At 41.7% G+C, this 17,906-nt stretch overlaps 1 protein-coding gene across 2 annotated transcripts in view; it reads left to right on the top strand.

Moving 5' to 3' along the window:
- Positions 1–7,085: 7,085 nt before the first annotated feature.
- KIAA1211L (KIAA1211 like) overlaps positions 7,086–17,906 on the top strand; it is a 28,160-nt gene continuing 17,339 nt past the window's right edge. Inside the window, exons 1-6 of one of the 2 annotated variants that reach the window (XM_010727687.3) lie at positions 7,086–7,233; positions 11,518–11,594; positions 12,527–12,689; positions 15,001–15,136; positions 15,494–15,658; positions 16,287–16,355. In XM_010727687.3, the coding sequence (XP_010725989.1) occupies positions 11,528–11,594; positions 12,527–12,689; positions 15,001–15,136; positions 15,494–15,658; positions 16,287–16,355 (600 nt within the window). In that variant the 5' untranslated portion in view covers positions 7,086–7,233; positions 11,518–11,527. The remainder of the gene's footprint in view (positions 7,234–11,517; positions 11,595–12,526; positions 12,690–15,000; positions 15,137–15,493; positions 15,659–16,286; positions 16,356–17,906) is intronic. The other variant, XM_010727693.3, reaches the window with a different exon arrangement.

The raw sequence follows: 17,906 nt of genomic DNA, 5'->3' as shown, positions 1-17,906 counted from the left end.
AATTTTATCCTGACACACCTGTGTCAGAGCTCAGAGATTTCAGTGTACCTGAACATGCTGTTGCTCAGGAGACTATACTATGTGAGAACTGAAAGAGGCAAGAAAATGCATAGAGCCCCTGGAGTAGAAGGGAGCTCACAGGCAGAATGCATCTGGTAGTTATAGGTCTTGCAGAAGCAGCAGTAAAGATCCTTTGTGGATAAAACAATTTAGGACTAACATATGTAAGTCACTGGATAGGAGAAAGGCTGCTTTGTTTGTTGAATGCTTATTTCCCCATCATGGCTGTGCCAACCTTTTCCTCTCTGACTTTGGAGCCTGTCCAAGGGATCAGCGCTGGGACCCTTCAGAGAACCTCTGAAGGGAGGTTGTGTGCCTCTCTGCTCCCATTCCTGTGTCAGCAAGAGCATACTGTGAAGTTAGGTTTTCTGACATCTGGATGCTAATGCTTTTTATTTTGTGAATGCTGCAGTATGTTCTGTTGTGCACATTTAAATCAGGCAGAGCTCAAGTATTGGACAGTCACATGTAAAAGTGTGGTGGATGAGAGCTCTTTATGTGATGCTGGGTTTCTGCAGCTCACTTAGGTCATATCTGCTGAATCACAAGCAGGAAGCAGGAAATGTTTGAATTAATGACAAATATTTCCCAGCTTCAGTTAGTTAAGTGCCTGCACATGTTAAATTGACCATAATAATCTTGTCATAGTTGTAAATTAATAACTTGCATCTCATTGTGCTTTGAATATCGAAGTAAAACATTTATGAGGCATTCAGGGAAAGGAGCTTGGTGACAAATGGGACAAGTTCCCATATTTTTGTTTTGTTTTGCTCATTGTAAACAGCATTTTCAGGTTCTTGTGTGGGTTTTGGTTCTCCATTGACACATTAATAGGGCAGTGGGGATGGGAATGCAGAGCACCTACCTAGGTAACCCTAGGTTCCCATTGCCCTCAGCAGAGAGCGTTTCTTCCCAGTGAGGAGATACAGATCTGTTAATTTCTGAAGTGTCTTTTCTTCATTGCCTAGAGGGAGAGGCAGCCAAGAGCAAATGTGCATATGGGAGTTTTGTGGCAAAGGGATCTTTTAACTCAACAAAAGTGAGAAGACTGAGGGCAAATTGGTGATGTAGAAAAAGAGAGATGTTTCTCCCAGTGCATTCCCCAACAGTGGTCCTTGAGGCCCCCTCCAAGGGTGCTTGGGATAGTAATGCTCTCTTGCTGCAGTGCTCATCCACCTGTGCTCTTTCCACAAGGCCTTCATTTGTCACTCCCCTCCCTCCTTCCTGCTCTGTTGCACACGAAGTGCCCCTGGCCTTCTGCTGCCAGCCCAGCTGTAAAGGACCACTGGCTTCAGGAGTAGTGAGGAAAGAGGGAGAGAAAGGGAGTAAGATAGCCAGTGCAGTCACATAAGCTTTGTTTTCTTAGGAAATTAAACCTAAGGAGTAGAAGCATTGCATACTGATGTTTATCACCTGTCCTCCAGTACTGAGTTAAGATGAAAGCGCTGTCAGGGCTGCATCCATCTGTCTTGCAGATGAGAGAGGACACACAATCAGCATGACACTGTGACTGGTAGCATATTTTTCTGCTGCTCTGGATAGATAAGAAGCAGGAGCCCTCCTAGTGAATGTGTCCCTGGCTTGTTATAAATGCTGTTGGGGAAGGTTTGTGCTCTTCAGTGCCGTCCTTTCTCATATTTTCTCCAATCTCCTCTACTCATCTCATTCTGCATTTAAAATTCTGCATGTATTCTTAGGAGCGTCCTGTGCATATACTCCCTGTCACTTGTCCTGAACAAGTTGACACGTGCAAGTGCTTCTATTTCTCAGTGCAAGGATCAGTGCAGGTGGTGTAGAACGCCAGAGACTCAGCTCTGGATTTCCAACACGGTAGCAGTAAACCTGTTAAGCTCCATCAGGGTATTGACTTCCAAAAGCCTGCAAGTCTGAAGTGGCAGAGGGAGGTGAAACATGCAGAGTGGCTGGCAAGATCTCTTGCTTTCATGGACGTTATTGCTGCAGGGAAGGAGTAAAAGGGAAAATGAGAATATGAGCAAGTCACGCTAATTTCCATTTGCTCATATCCTTGTTTTGAAGCATAGAGCATAGACCCACAAGGACATATAGACAGGAGAACTGCAGGAAAATAGCTCCTCTGTTTCAAACACAAAACAAACGTGACCTGAATGTATAATAGGAATGAAAAGTTTGCAAGTACATGTAATGAGAGAATAAATGGTAAAAATTAGGACTCTTCTATTTGTGAAATTCTGATTGTGGCTTTTCTTTTAAATTGTGAAGGAGAGTTCTGTGGAAAGATGAAAGGATTCAGTATTGTTGTTCACTATAATGGGGTCAGAAAGCAGCTCTCCAGCCTGCTCACCTGAAAACTACTTTGGTTAGGAAGACTTCCTGACTTAAATAGACTCGTACCTGAACTCCCAGGGTTGTCACATATCGCTGTGACTGTGCATTAAAATCTCTTGCTCCTTTTTTCCTAAAAGTGGTTTGAAGGTTGCTCAGGATGGAGGAGAGAGGAGTTGACTATGGTTCTTCTCTTTCCCATCTGGGCTCAGGAAAATGATTATCAACTGGAAAGCCAGGCAGGACTAAATTAGAAGGAGACAAAGAGACTCAATTAGGTCATCCCCAGTTAAAGCCTGCCACATGTACCTCTTCAGAAAGAGCCTCATGCAGCCTGTTAGCTTTGCATTTGGCCTGTGGGGTTTGGCAAAACAGGAATGTGGAATGTGTTTACAAGGTAGCAGTTATTGCTGAAATATGTCAGCACCATTGCCTGGGGAAGTTTCAGAGGATCGAGGTCACGCAGACAGTGGCCATCCCCCTTGGACAGCTGGTGTGAACTCTGGGGAGGAAACTGGCCTCAGAACCTGCAACCAGGGATCTGTGGAATGGCAAAGGGGAGGAGGATGCTCCCCTTCCCCACCGCCTCGCAGCGCCCTCCCATCGGACCTGGCTCCATCCCCGCTGCTCCTTTGTGCTAGGATGACCCAGGACAGGGGCTGTTCGTTGGCTTGGAGGCATGGCTGCTTTCTACCGCTGCATCCGAGGTGACTCCAGGTTAGAGCATGACTGAAGCTGCTCAGCAGAGCGGTGCGGATGGCCACCGAGTGTCACTGGGGAGTGCTGAGCCTGAGGGTCCCCTGGCACCTCTCATGAGCGGCTTCTGGAAAGCAGTCAGCTTATATTCTGGCTAATCTCAGCTGGTTGGCTGGGGTGTCTCTGCCTGGAAGGGCTAATGCTTCCCTTAGGGTATTCTCTTTACATCCCCTAGCTTCTTTTTTTCTCTTCTCTAAATATTAAAGCTACTCTGTGCATGGTGCATGGATGATTACAGTAGATATTTAATTTTTCCAGCACGCGAATTCTGGAGGAACCCAGTAAAGAACATCTTGTTCTCTTTGTCCCATGCATTTTTCCTTTCTATTTGTGTTTGTCCAAACCAGACTGTTTTTCATTATATTCGTGGCAAAACATTTTCAAGTAGGCTTCGGATATAGCTATATTCTGTATTCAGGTAAACACATCATTTGAAAAGGCTTATCCTTAACTCTTAAGGAAACTTAATAGGAGGGTTGGAATAAAACCGTTGACTGCGTCACACTTCACGTAGCCGGGAGTAGACAGTCAACGCATTATGGGTGAGTGCAGAATGGATGAAAATTGGGCCACATTCAGATCTGATGTGAGCAGTCGCAATTGATTTCTTTGTCCGGGTGACTTGGCCCACTGAGTTTTGTTCTGAATAGCCGACAAAGCTGAATAAGGATCTCATTCTGGGTTGCACTAAGGACGTTCAATATCTGAAGCTCCCATTAACGTTCGCTCTGTACAAGAGCATGCTTACATGAGCCTAATTGATGGGGCTGCGGGTGTAAAAGTGCAGGTTCCTCGGGGCTTGCTGTGCTTCCAGGTGAGTCTTATTCCTTTTTTGCCACATAATATACGTTTGCGTGTGTATAGTGGATTTATTGCATTTATGCTTCTAAAGAGCACAGGGGGGATCACTGAAAGCCATGTTCTGTTTCAAAGAATCTAAACCCGTGGAGACCATATAACAACGTTGATTTTGATACTCAATCTGAATACCGAGCGACTTTGTGTAATTATTTTTGTGAAATAGCTTCAGGAATGTTCCCAGTGCTGAATTGAAGAATAATTGCAATTGCGACATGCAGAGTCAAATGTAATTTTGTTCTAACTAAAGCAAGTCTTTTTACTTTCTTTTCTATTGCTTTTCAAGGAGAGTCACAGTGGATATTTAATACTTTACCTGGTGTTAACTTTTAGTGACATTAACCTGTTATTGTGCAAAAAAGATGAAGTCCATCAGAACAATATTAGCCAAAGTGCTCTGTGTGCACACTTGGTACTACTGAAGTTCAAGATGCAGATTGTGCTTCTATCAGTAAAATAGCTGATACAAGCCCCAGACTCCGGTTGTGTGTTGAGCTGTTTGTTCTCTTAAATGTAGCAGTGGATTTTTGCAGGGAGCTGACTGGGAGAGGTCTCATGTCTTTGTAAAAAGAGAAAAAAGAAAACTGTGCTTCCATTAGAGAGATTTAGGTTAGATATTAGGAGGAAGTTTTTTACACAGAGGGTGGTGATGCACTGGAACAGGTTGGCAAGGAGGCTGTGGATGCCCCATCCCTGGAGGCATTCAAGGCCAGGCTGGAATGTGGCTCTGGGCAGCCTGGTCTGGTGGTTGGCGACCCTGCACATAGCAGGGGGTTGAAACCAGATGATCATTGTGGTCCTTTTCAACCCAGGCCATTCTGTGATTCTATGATTCTGTGATTCCATTATACTGTACTCTGAGAAAGAAGACAGAGTCTCAGTGTGCTCTTATTGCTCTAACTGCTCTGTTAATAATACTTTCCATATTGGTAGAATAGCTTTCCTGGGCCCTCTGTTAAATCACAAAAAATTCAAAAACTTCCATTGAAAGGCGGAAGGAAGGCAGTTTTACATAGGCCAAATGCATTTCACGTGGTTTTGTTTTATTGTTTTGCCAACATAATTTTTTTTCCTGTTTCTAATTATTTTATGTGGATGTTCAGTTTGCTTTTGCATTCCGTATTTTAACATCTGTTTAAAGAAAGCATGCAGGCTAAGGCTTTTGCTGTGAACAAAATATGACCTTTGACAAGATGTTTACCCCTGAGTTATTGAACTCCCTTAGGGAAGAAGAACTGACTTTTGCCTTTCTCTGGGATAGAGTAATTGCTGCACCAGGAAATCAGACCAAGCAGTGGTGCTTTCTTCTCATAGGTTGGTGGATTTTGTTACAGCACACTTTTTTAAAAGAGCAAAAAGCTTGTTCTTCAGGAGCTGCTTGGATGGAAAGCTTGTTTTACATGATATTTGTCCTGTAGCCTCTTGCCTTCAAGTAGAAAATGGGGGGAAAGGCAGGTCTATTAATTCTTGAAAAACAAACAGGTAGAAATAGCAGGACTTTTCTCCCCATCCTTTGGAAATGCACTGTTTGTAATAGAGAAAGGAATGCGCTGCTGGCAGAGGGCGTGGAAGGCTTGGTGAGTACCTTGTATGAGAGTCTGCAGGGTCCATGGAAAATAATAGTGACAAATGCACCAGAGATGAGTTAGGCTTGGATATGTGAGGGAAACTGCCTACTGCCCTACAGTAGTGAAAGAAGCAAGAACGGCATGGAGCTGTCAGGGGAGGGGCAGCTGGGGGTGAGGGAAAGGGGCTGCACCAGAGGGCGGTGGGCATGGAGCAGGATGCCCAGGGCTGTGGGCACAACCCCGAGTGCTGGAGTTCAAGGAGCATTTGGACAACTCTCTCTGGAAACTCAGGGTCTGGATTTTGGGTGGTGCTGTGTGGAACTTGGAGCTGGACTCAGTGATCCTCGTGGGTCCCTTCCAACTCAGGATGTCCTGTGATTCTGTGAAAAGCGAGCATTGGCACAAGGAGCAGCACTGGAAGATTTTGTGTTGGTGCCACTACTCGAAATATATTCTCTTCTGAGAAAAGGTAAATCACTCACAGCTCTGTTTGTTTTGACAGTGGCTAGGAGGAGAATGGGGAGATCCCTAGAAGACTGAGTTTTTAAGGAGAAAGACATTATCAAGCTAGGGCTCCCCCTGGACTCTGGTGGAAGAAAAGTTCATCAGGGCCAGCCTTGCTCTGGGCATTGGGAATGGCACACAGGCTCTCAGCGCATCACTATGATGGGTGCTACACATTTTCTAATAACATGAGAGCATGCTATGAGAGTAGCAGTAGCTGGAGGAAATGTCAGTCACATGCACAGAAAGTGAGACTTTTATTAGCCAGTAGTGCAGATTAAAAAAGGATGGAAAGGTGTCATTGTGAGATTGATAAAGATGAGTAACAAACCGTCAGTGTCATTTTTGGGGACAGCAAGCCATATGTGAAAATACCTTAATTTTGAAGATGCTGTCCCCATGGACACTCACTAAACTATTTAAAAAAAAAAAGAAAGCAGAGAACACGTGAAGTCACAGACTTTACGGTGTGATTATTTTTCATTTATTGATGAAAGACCTTTGAGTAAAATGGAAGGAGATAATCATCTGCTCAACTCTGAAAATATAAACCAAGATTATACATAAAAAGTGACAGCTTGTTTTTCTTCTTGTTTGGAATTTAGTTTGTCTTTGATATTTATGTGGGTACAGCAGAGGAAAACAGCGTAATTTTCTTAAAAAATTATTCTCTGGATGAATTATTTTCAGTGCATCACCCATTCAAAAAAATGGGGATGCAGGAGGAATATGAACAGGTGCTGATGTAGTAGAAAGGGAAAGTGGCCTTTCAGTCACAGTGAGAGTGCTTGGGAGACTTGACAAAACTCTTGGGATGGCCACTGCATGCAAGTGTGTTCTCAAGTGTATTTGATCATTTGATTTAAAAATTGGAGGCTGAATAAAAAGTGAAATTTATACCCCTTTGACACTGGAAGGTTTGGAGAAGTAAGATGCATGGCTTTGGAAGTGGTGTTGCTGTTGTCGTGTCTCATGTCTCTTTCTGTGCATTTTTTTTGGATTTTTTTATACAAACTATGGATTTTTGGATTTCCAGGGACCTGCATCTTGCTTATCAGGATGCTCCCACTATCTGTGCTCGTGTGCATAGTGCTGGATCACGTGCAGTGCTGATCTGTGCTTCTTACACCTGTTGGAGAGGGACCTGGGGAAGAGAAAAGAGGTTTCTCCTAATAACATCGAGGTGATTGATGACTTCTGCAAATGATTTTGTAATTAGGCATGTGGTGAGAGATTTATCGCAGGGTAGGTGAAAGCCTTACAACTTGGGAGCACTGAAGGTCGTTTTGAGAGCTTGAAGCAAGGGTCATGTTGGGATTTCTATTAGCAGGAAAAGATCTGAGCAGACAGGCACTTTGAACATTATTGTGGGCACCTCACTGTCACAAGCTCATTGCCCACTCATCCTTCTCCTGCACCTCATTGTACAGTATTTTCAAAACACAGCCATTCTGTTTGGCTACTGGCTCAGCTAGGGCAGTCTTTCTGAATGTTTGAGTTTTCTTTATATCCCCTGACTTCTTGCATTTTCTTTCTTAAATCCACAAGGCTGCGTAAAGCCAGTAAGGATTTTAGTGCTTATCATGATATTGGAGAGAGAAAAAGGCAGGTTTCCTCCTCATGTGAAATGATAGTCCCTAGTTCAGATTTTTAAAGAGCTTGGTCTACTAGAAAGCAAATGTTTTTGCAATCACAAGAATAAAAGGTTCAAATTGCTGCCATTCATTTTAGCTGTACTTTTTTTTTCCTTCCCCTTTTTTTTCTTTTTTTCTGATACCCACTTGGAATGCAGTGACATTTGGGAGGGGTAGGGTTGCCATGCCATGTTCCTTCTATATTCTTTGCATTCATGTATTCTTAGCTGTGTTTCCTGTGTCTTAGCTCATAATAAAAGAGCACAGGAAGGAAGAAGGAAATGGAAAAACAGTATCTGCTGGGAAAAGTCTAATGTAGAAAAAATACTATTATAAGCTTGGGTAATATTTAGCAGTTTATCATCAGACATACTGGCCTCATAAAATCTCATAATAAATTGATAAAGCAGGGTTCTGTTTCCTGAGGGGAAAAAAAAAGTAAGAGCTGCTGTTAGTGCAGTAAATCTTGCCCTTGCTAAGACAGAAGAAGTAAAGCAACACGCTCCTGAAGGATGTGGATCCCACTGAGTTTTTAGACCAGAATGTGACTTAGCTTAGTCCTTGAAGCTCAGCAAGGCCTGGAGAAGCTGAAGAAAGGAGGCTGAGAGTTCTCAGTACCCTCAGAACAAAGTACTGTTCCCTGGAACAGCCTCAGGATTTGAATGCAAGTGCACTCTGCTGCATGTGGGTGCTTCTGTCAGCAATTTGTTGAACAGCTATTAAACTTACATGTCATAGATTTTAAGGAAAGCTTTGAAGAAGATAACATTTAACTCTCGATTAAGCAAATCCCTGTTTACGTCAGGGAAGTTACAAGAACATATAATCATACTCATGTTGAACTCTGGCGTCTTGTTTTTCTTTCTCCTTCTAAGCATCATGTTTTAACCAAATCTTTCATGTGATGAATGAGAGTTTGTTTTGGACACTGAGGAAAAAGCTTGAAAGGCTGAAAATCTACCTAAAGATGTTAAAATAACTTCTGCTAAAGGTGGGAAAAAAAAACAACAAAGGAGGCGTGTGTAGAAGAGCTTTCTGAGTTCATATACTTGGGAAAGAAAGGAAGGCTTGGAAGGAAAAGCAACTTTCCCCATGCCAATAAAAATGTCATCATCAATTTTGACTGACTGCCTGGCACTAAGCTGGGTGACATGCGGAGCTGGGAGTAAACTGTAATTCAGCAAACACTTAAGCATATGACTAAGTCTCAGCACAAGCATTTACTTGAAATCAAGGTTGGCTAAAATGATCTGTCAGCTTTCAAGTGGCGGCTTGGCCATCAAGGTCCCACCCCGCCCACATCCTAGGATAAATGGTCAGGCAGACAGGCTTGGTGATTGCATGTACCCACCTTTGGCCAGACCACTGTGTCCTTTGCCAAGCGTTTTGCCAGTTTTTTTCAGTTCCAGTCCCTCTGCGATTTGCTTCGCTCTCCTCCACAGGTTAGCAAAGAGGATACCCTTTCATCTCCTGATGCAAACAAATCTCTCCTTGGTTACAGCGGCCATAAAACTCCTCCTCAGTCTGACATTCAGTCGTCAGTGTGGGGCCGCACCTCGCCATCTGGGTCTCAGACAGCGTGTTTTCACAACATAGCAACAGCCATGAGAGCTTCCAGCCTCCTGCTCTATGAACATCACGCCCCTTTGATGAACCAACGTAGGCCTGGTAGAGCTGGATCTAAGTGCCAGCTCTGGATTCAGACTGTGAACTTTCCTTTGAAACTACAAACCTGAGCCACAGCCACCAACAGAGCAGCCAGGTCGTCTCCCAGGTAACCCCTGGAAGCAGATCAGGGATGACTCTTGCAGCAGTGGGCATGGAACCTGGCCAGGCCTCACTCCTCACACACTGTTGTTCCAGCACTCCCTTGCAAGAGGTGTCTCCAGCACCATGCTACAGCAGTAAAGCTGGGCTACCTTCTTCAGGCCCAAGACACTTTTTAGAAAAGTACACCGATTACTAAAATAACCTTAAAATTGCGAAAGTATTACAGACTTGAAGAATGGCCACGGGAGGTCAGGAGTAGAGAGAGGATCTTGCATCTAGACACAAGGCTGGCAAAAAGAAAGCTCATCGGGATTCAGTGTCATGCTGCTTCTCCTAAGGAAGGAGAGATGTTTGTTGCACCCCCATCATATATGACTGTCCTCAAGTGTTTGGTGGATGCAGTGGAAATGCTCTTTGCAATCTTGAATGCCAGAAGTCAATTCGCACAGATCTTTACTGACATAGTGGTGAAGTTCACTTTTAAAAATCATTTTTATTCTGTAGAAAATTGCTCAGAGAAGCTGTGGATGTCCCATCCTTGGAGGCATTTAAAGCCAGGGTGGATGGGGCTTTTAGCAACATGGTCTATGGAGAGATTAGACCCTCCACAGCAGAAGGTTGGAACTGGATGGTCTTTAAGGTCCTTTCCTAAAACATTCTATGAAATTGGTTGCAAAGGTTTCAGATGGGATAGCAATATATTAATTGCTTTAATTATGTCAGAAGAAACATGCCTCTGCTCAAAGTAGCATTTCCATTACAGGGGTATTTATTTCCTGGTGGCTTTGTTGCTCTGAACTGATGGAGTATAATGTGTAAACAGATAAAAATAGTAGACCCTCAGGTAGCTGTGGGTGGATGCAGTGGATACAGCTGGGGGTGTGAGTTATGGCATCCAGTTTATATATTAAAATATAAAAATATGATGCAATATGATATGATGATATGATATGTGAAAGGGCTTTATTGATGATGAAGGTGCTTCTCCAGCTGCTGGAGAAGTGGAGAAGCACTGGGGCTGGTGGGCAGCAGCAGTGTCTTTGCTGGTGCCATCTCATGACTGTCCATCACTGGATCGAGCACTCACCAGTGTTTCAGGCAATGTGTCGTGGTTTAGGCTCCAGTAATAAATATTTCATTTCCATTTAACTCTCTAAATTTATGAGCCTCATTACTTAAGTCTGCTCTTATTTCAGAGGTTCAGAGTAGCTGTGGTATACCCACGCCCCGGTCTAGGTTCTGGCATAAGCATCTGTCACCAGTGCAACCCAAAGAGTTCCTCTGTGGTATTTAGGTCACCTTCCAGTGAATGACATCCATGACTTTATACTGACTCAACCATGAAATCATGGTTTTCCAGATAGAGAAAAGAGAGCACAAACTGACTACTCTTCTGGAAATGATTTTGAAATTACAGATATTCTGCCATCATTAGGAACCTTAATGAAGAACATGAAGAACATTTTTGCTTCCAAAAAGCAATGAAGAAAGAAAAATTATTATTTTATTTTTACTTTTGTCTGCATGAGTAAAAGAGTAAAAAGAATGATTAATTTTTCACAAATTACTTAAAAAAGAATTAAAACTAGAATCTGTAGAATACGCCAAGTTAAATAAAAACTGAATATACTTTTAGTTCTTTACAAAGGTTACTTGGACGTGTTACCCAAATGCTGTGATTAGCACAGAGACATTATGTCTGTTCTGCTGAATAGGAGCAGAGAGGAAGACTCTGAGGAGCAAACCTCTGATGCACACATTCAGAAGCATTCAAGAATTTCATTACACTCAGTTCTCAGTAAGGAGAAGTGGGCTGATTAACTGGGCTGTAGTGTGTCATCACCTTATTAATTGGAAGTAAAAAGCTTCATCCTATGGAATATTTTTCTGTTGTGTATGTATTTATAAATAGATATGTGTATATGGACATATATTGCTTATGTATTTATTTACAATATCATCTTAAATTTTTACATCTTTATATTTTTGTATCTTGCCTGTATGTGTCTATTGAAGTATTGCTAGTTTGTTGATACAACTGACATTTTTTCTCTCTCCTTTAGTGACTGTCACATGAGTTCCTCAAGGACAATGGACCCCAAGGTGCGAGAGACTGAAGGATATGGAGAAGACAACTCAGGTAGAACTGCTCCCTTCCTCAAAGAACAAAAAGGGCTGTAACTTAAGCTTAGCTCTGTCACAGAAGTGAGTGTATTCATTTAGAGAATGCATTCTGCCTCTCTCTCCTTCTACCTCTAAGACCTGTGTCAGTTTTGACATTTATAAACTCTTGAAGTCAGATTTTTGTAGCATCTTGTGACAGTTAACTTTTCTACCCAACAAGATCCAACAATAACTGAAACACTGGTAGGGATGCTTTCCAATGCTGTCATCCCAACCTACAATGGACAGGCGCTAGTTGTTGGGCTGTCTTGTGCAAAGTACTGAGTTCTTTATGGATCTAGGAACTGATGGTGATTCAGGTCTTTACTCGCTGAGGAGACTATCACCATCTTTGAAGATTACTGCTTAATTTCTGTTTTAATACTTTGCGATCCACTGAGTCTTATAATTAGCATTCAAAACATTTTCGAATGTATTATATAACTGACATTGTAACAGCATTAGCCTCCTGATACTGCACATTTCACCTAAGTAAGCCATTTCCACATTTAAATTGCTTTCAGTAACAACATTGTCCTTATCATCACTATTTTGCTTGCTGAACAAAGGCAGTGTGTTTCCAAGTTGTAATTTCTTCTCTACATACTAGGCTGTTAATACCAAAGTTTTTCTTCAGAGTCTAATTATCTCGAGAGGCAAGTAGAAACTCTATTAGGAAAGATCCTACACTGTAGGTTATTTTTATGTCATAAACACTGCAATCCATTCTCTCAGATAATAGTAATTTCATGCTATCAGTATAGTCTTGAAAGACATTAATGCAAGAGCAGACTGTGTTTCCTCTTCCAGGAAAAAAATCCACTTATGAAAAAATTATATGGGAATTATTATTGATCTGAAAGCCTGCAAATGCTGCTAGTTGCATCTTCTTTATGTTTCTTCACTTAGGAAAGAAGAAATCAAAGTTCAAATCTTTCAAAAAGTTTTTTGTTAAAAAGAAGAGGAAAGAAACTTCTTCAGGGAACAGCAGTCTGAAGCTATTCCAGTCAACAAGTGATGTGGTGGCCTCACATGACATGCATGCTAGTTTTGATTCTGAAGATGAACACGAGTAAGTCTTTGGACTGTGGCTGGTAAACAAATACACTGCTGCTATGAGATCTATAGATTAAAGATATCCTAAATTGCTTCCTCTTCTTGTCCAGAATGCTGCACTCTCAAACAGTTGCCTTTTTCAGTAAAGTACAAATTAAAATGCTTGAGGCAGGGCAAATTACAAATGGAGAGGATGGGGTGCAGCAAGAAATAATAATTAATAAAGCTTTTGTTTAAGCATAAGTAATCCTTGGGTTATTGTTTCATCTTCAAAAAAGGGAATTGGGTACTTAGCTTATATTTTATCAGAATTTTCTTATACTCCTAAGACATATCTCCCAAGTATTGTTAAAAAATATAGACGCCTAACCATTTATGCCAGTTTTTGAAAGCATGAAAGAGATAAGGGGATGACTGCAATTGAAATCAGCAGGAACCAGAGGCTCTAAAGCTTTTCTTTCTTCTGCATAGCTAGGATTCATCTGACCAAAGGATAAATGCCTGCATCTGAATGAGTCACCAGCTGCCTTTTACAATCAGCAGATAGATGTCAGCATTTCTAAGAAAAAGCTCATACCATTCTTGTGTAAACGTATGAAGTTAGTCTGATGAACCATGTTCTAGATGTGCCTGTTTCTCCCCACTGAGTGTAAGCAGGAGCCTGGGGTGACTGGCTCTAGCACAGGTGCCTATTAGTGTCTGAAGTTAGACAAGATGCATCCTAGTCTCTGCACCTTGATACCTCCTGTCGTCATTAAGGCTTTTCCAAAAAATGTTATCTATTATATTTCATCCAAAATTAACCATGAGAAACGGGATACAAAGTTCAAATGTGTTCCTGAATGGACTGGGGGACCTCCGTCCGTGGATGGAGTGCAGCTGGGAGCTACAGCTGTGCAAAGAGACAGGAGAGGCAACCCATCCTGTCCATTTGAAACGGCACGGTGCGATGCAGCCACTAGGCAGCGCCAAACAACCGAAAAAAATTACTAACAAGTAGTAGTATATTGGCAAGGGTAGCAGTAATCCAGCTTGAAGCCCCAGGAGTTCCGGGTTGGCAGCAGCAGATCTAACAGTGGGTAACACTGTTTTTGTTCAACAGTATATTTTTAAGACATAGATGGTGAGATTTTCTCTCCCTCATGCACTGCTCATCAAGGTCATTTCTGAGTGGGTACGGACTTTGGCTGGTTTTGCCATGTCCCTGTGCATTGCTTGCGGGGTTATAAAATTATTATTTCTTAATACTTGTTTAGATAAAGACCATGAAATACCAGGAAAGGAAGGAAGCATAATGAGAGCACTCATAATCTGAGGAGACATCTAGAGTACCTCCACTACACATCTGGGAGGTATGCGTCTGCTAGGAAGAGAAAGCAAGGACAGCATGCAGGGATAAAGTGCACATGCAGTAATGCTGCTTAGCTGGCAGCTCTTGCAGTCTTTGTAAGATGTCGGTGCACTGAGCAGCCATCACAGTCCAGACTGACACTTACTTTACAAATTGCTGTAGCTCTCCGACCTTGGATGCATTGCGGAGATCACATTTTCACATGGATAAATTGTTCTTCTAATGTCTCTGATGCATTAAGAAGAAACAGCAGGCTTTCCTTCCTTCTGCAGCAGGCATACAGATTAACTTTTTCCTGCAATTGTTTTATCAGATGTATTTATAGCAGACATTGCAAGGAAAATGTTACTTTTTGCCATGTTTGTTTATGTTTCTGAATGTCTCTGTGACAGCACCTAGGATCCAAAAAATACACACAACTATTTTTCTAGGGAGTCTGTTCAATTAGCTTGTTAGTTACTTGAATCCAAGCAGTTCTGTATTCTGCTTTGCCATTTCATAGCAGTCGTATTTTAAAAAATTAAAAGAAGGAATCCCCAGAAGAAATGCCATATGCACACATTTCTGGTCCCTGCTCAGTTGAGTTGTGAACTAAGCTGAGGAAAATGAGTGCAAAAGACCTCCTAGCAGCCAGCTTTCTGCCCATATGTCTCCCCTAACATTCCCATGAAGAAACAAGGTGTTCATCCCCCACATGTAACGTTTTTAAGATAAGTTACATGCTGCATCCATCGCAAGTAGGAGTCAGAACATGAGAGAAGCTACCCACAAAGGTTTCTTTGCTTCTTCTCACCAGGCCACAAATAATATCCCTGAAAAAACATAGCCACAGGCTCATAAGGGAAAATCCCAAGGATCTTGTTGTAGAGCACAGGGTCTCGTAAGTGCTTAGATTCACCTGAATAGATTCACCTGAGTTAAGAGTAAGAGGCAAAAGAAGTCTATGTGTTTTCACTTGTTTGTTATGTTATTCTAGGGCCCACAAGGGCATTATGGGAAGCAGAGCTTTGTCTCACGACAGCATTTTCATCCCTGACATTGGACAAGAACCTGCAAGGCCAGTAAGAGTATTTTCTCAAGAAAATGTTTCTGATCGAATTAGAGCTCTACAGGTAATTTGCACAATGTACTTTTTTCAAACGCAAGTGGAATGCCCTTCCAGGCTTGATTTCTTTCATAATGTTAATAGTCGAATATTAGATTAGCAAGTAATATCTGTCTGCAGCTTAATCAAATGTTGTGCTTATTCATCAGACAGAGGTATCTTACCTCGGTTCTACTGAAAAGGTATTTGTGAAGTGAATAGGCTGTTTGGCTCCTAAAGAGAATCTCTAATGTGAGATGTTCTGTTCTATTGACTATTCAGTTACAAAGATAACATAAAGGTAACTTGCTGACCTGAACTAGAAAACATACTGGGGAAACTTCCGTCATGATCACATGTTCATGTTTATTTTGCCATACTGAAGATGAAACTCCAGCCTACCATGAAATTGGGACCTCCACCTCCGTTTGGGTATCATGCAAAGAGGACAGATGATGCTGGGACCAGTTCTGAGGATGATGGATTACCAAGAAGCCCTCCAGAAATATCTTTGTTCCAGGAAATCCTAAGTTCAGGCACGACAACGAGAGTGAGTAGTTCTGGTGTTGACAAAAAACAGTGTTTAATTACTAGTTTCACCTATGTGTGGAGGCAGAATGAATTATTTGGCTTACTATATGTATCGCTACTTTACCTCCAAACAATTCAGAAATACCTTATTTGAAGAGAGAAAGTGCTCTACCTCTATAAGCAATTACTTAAAATCTCTGTTCCTGATGAAATGTAAAAATAATTCCAGAACATGCAGAACTGGAAAAGAAAGTGTGTTTGTGTGCATTCATGGAGATTCTGTTTTTTTAGGCACTACAGAGAGCTGCCAGTCTTAAAAAAAGTCTGAAAAATTTGTATTCTTCCTTGAGCATGCTGATAAGAGAGCTCTCTTCTTTAATGTTTTTCTAGTCTGTCATAGAAAAAAGAATCATAAAATAATTTGAAACTGTTTTGTCTTTTTAAATGGTAGTTTTGTTATACATAATTTCATTCTTTATTTGTGTGTCTTTGTCTTTATGTTTGCAGCATCCTTATTAATCTTTAAGACTACTGAGAAAAACAACTGATGTTGTCAGTATCTGTGTGCTTTGTGTAGATGATTTCTGCTAGTATATCCATCTCATTTGTTGTCTTTTACTGAATCTCTTCCTCATTCCATCCCACAGTTCTCTGACTCTCACAAGCACCTTAGCTCTTTGAGTTTAGCTGGAACAGGCAGTGAAGAAGAAGAACAGGTAACTTCTACAAAATGTATTAAGAGCCAAGCAATTACGTGTAGTTATCACCTAAGAAATGCAAGGCATAAATATTACTTTTTTGCCTGTCTGCTGCAAAAACAGTCTTGAATGTATGTAGGTACATGTCCATTCATTTTGCCTTTTTAATGCCTGTCCTTCTAGTATAAAGTTATGATTGTTTAACAGCATAATTCTGACATCTAGTAATCTTCTTTTAACAATAATTAAGCCTTCTAAAATAGTTCATATCCTCTAGCAAAATTTACAGACGTGATTTAATCTCCAAATGCAACCAATCAGATTTAGACAGTAAAACAGTATCGTTTTTTTTAAGATGGGAAATTGCAGTAAAGCTTGGTTAGGTTACATGCATAGGTTAAGGGAGAATGGTTGTTAAGGAGCCATGAACAATATCTAGATCACAGAATCACAGAATGGTTTGGGTTGGAAGGGACCTCACAGCCCACCCAGTCCCAAACCCTGTTGTGTGCAGGGCTGCCCCCCCCACCAGCTCAGGCTGCCCAGGGCCCCATCCAACCTGGCCTTGGAAGCCTCTGATCCTCCGAAATCTGCCCTAACTCTTGGTTTAAGTACAAAATTACCTCGCACTGCTATAGAAACAGTTTAATGATAGTGACTGACATTACTGCTCAGGAAACCGAGGTGAAGTCTTTAGTGGGATTGTGGCCACGTGAACCAGCACAAGCTGGGAATTCTGCTGAAGTGATATTTTCAGGACTTGAGTACAAGCAAATAGATGACTTTCTTCAATCAGCAGTCAGATGTTCTGGCTGATTAAAGAGCTGTTTTGAAAGGCTCTAAAGAGTCCCTTTTAGTTGTCTGCAGCTGGAGTCGTGGGAGAAAGAACACGGGGGGTAAAAGAAAGAGTGTTTTCTAGAAATAGTAGGAGGAATGGAGGGGAATTGCTGAGAGGAAATAGAGAAGCTAGTCCTGAGCTCACTACTTCTTGCTAATTATGCAAAATGTATTTTAAGGCCAGCTGCAGCAGGGCTCAGCAAAGATTTCTGGCCTTGCTTGTTGGATTCCACATGAAATCCTTTGAAAAGCTGCTTATATGTAGCAAGGTCATAATATTTTTAAAGACTAAAAAGAACATGTGAAGAAGGTATTTCTTGAAATCTGGTGTAGGCAGACTGTAAATATAGTGTTCAGTCCAGATGTGTGTTGGCTAAGGAAGGATTTATGTCTCCCTTTAGTTCCATTACCTTCAATCTCTGACTCACTCTCTGCCTCCTGAGATGCCTCTGTGACTTTGTGGTTGCTCAGCTTTTTCCACACATCCCATCATTTAGATCACAGCACTCTTTATCCCAGTCTAGTTACAGAGTACAGCCATAAAGTAGCACCATCAGAATGCTTTCCTCCTGAACTGCAAGGACTGTTCAGCATTTCAGAGATTAGCTGCACTCCTACAAGTCAGAGGAGACTGCTTCACAGGGATGAGAAGTTTTGCACAACATAACACTGAGATTTTGGGTAGCAGTGACACCTTGCTGTGTCTTGGAATCCTTCCTGGCTCACACAGGA

Source organism: Meleagris gallopavo, chromosome 1 (assembly GCF_000146605.3).
Source record: "Meleagris gallopavo isolate NT-WF06-2002-E0010 breed Aviagen turkey brand Nicholas breeding stock chromosome 1, Turkey_5.1, whole genome shotgun sequence".
Taxonomy (NCBI): Eukaryota; Metazoa; Chordata; class Aves; order Galliformes; family Phasianidae; genus Meleagris; species Meleagris gallopavo.
This window is presented reverse-complemented; position numbering and strand designations above follow the sequence as displayed.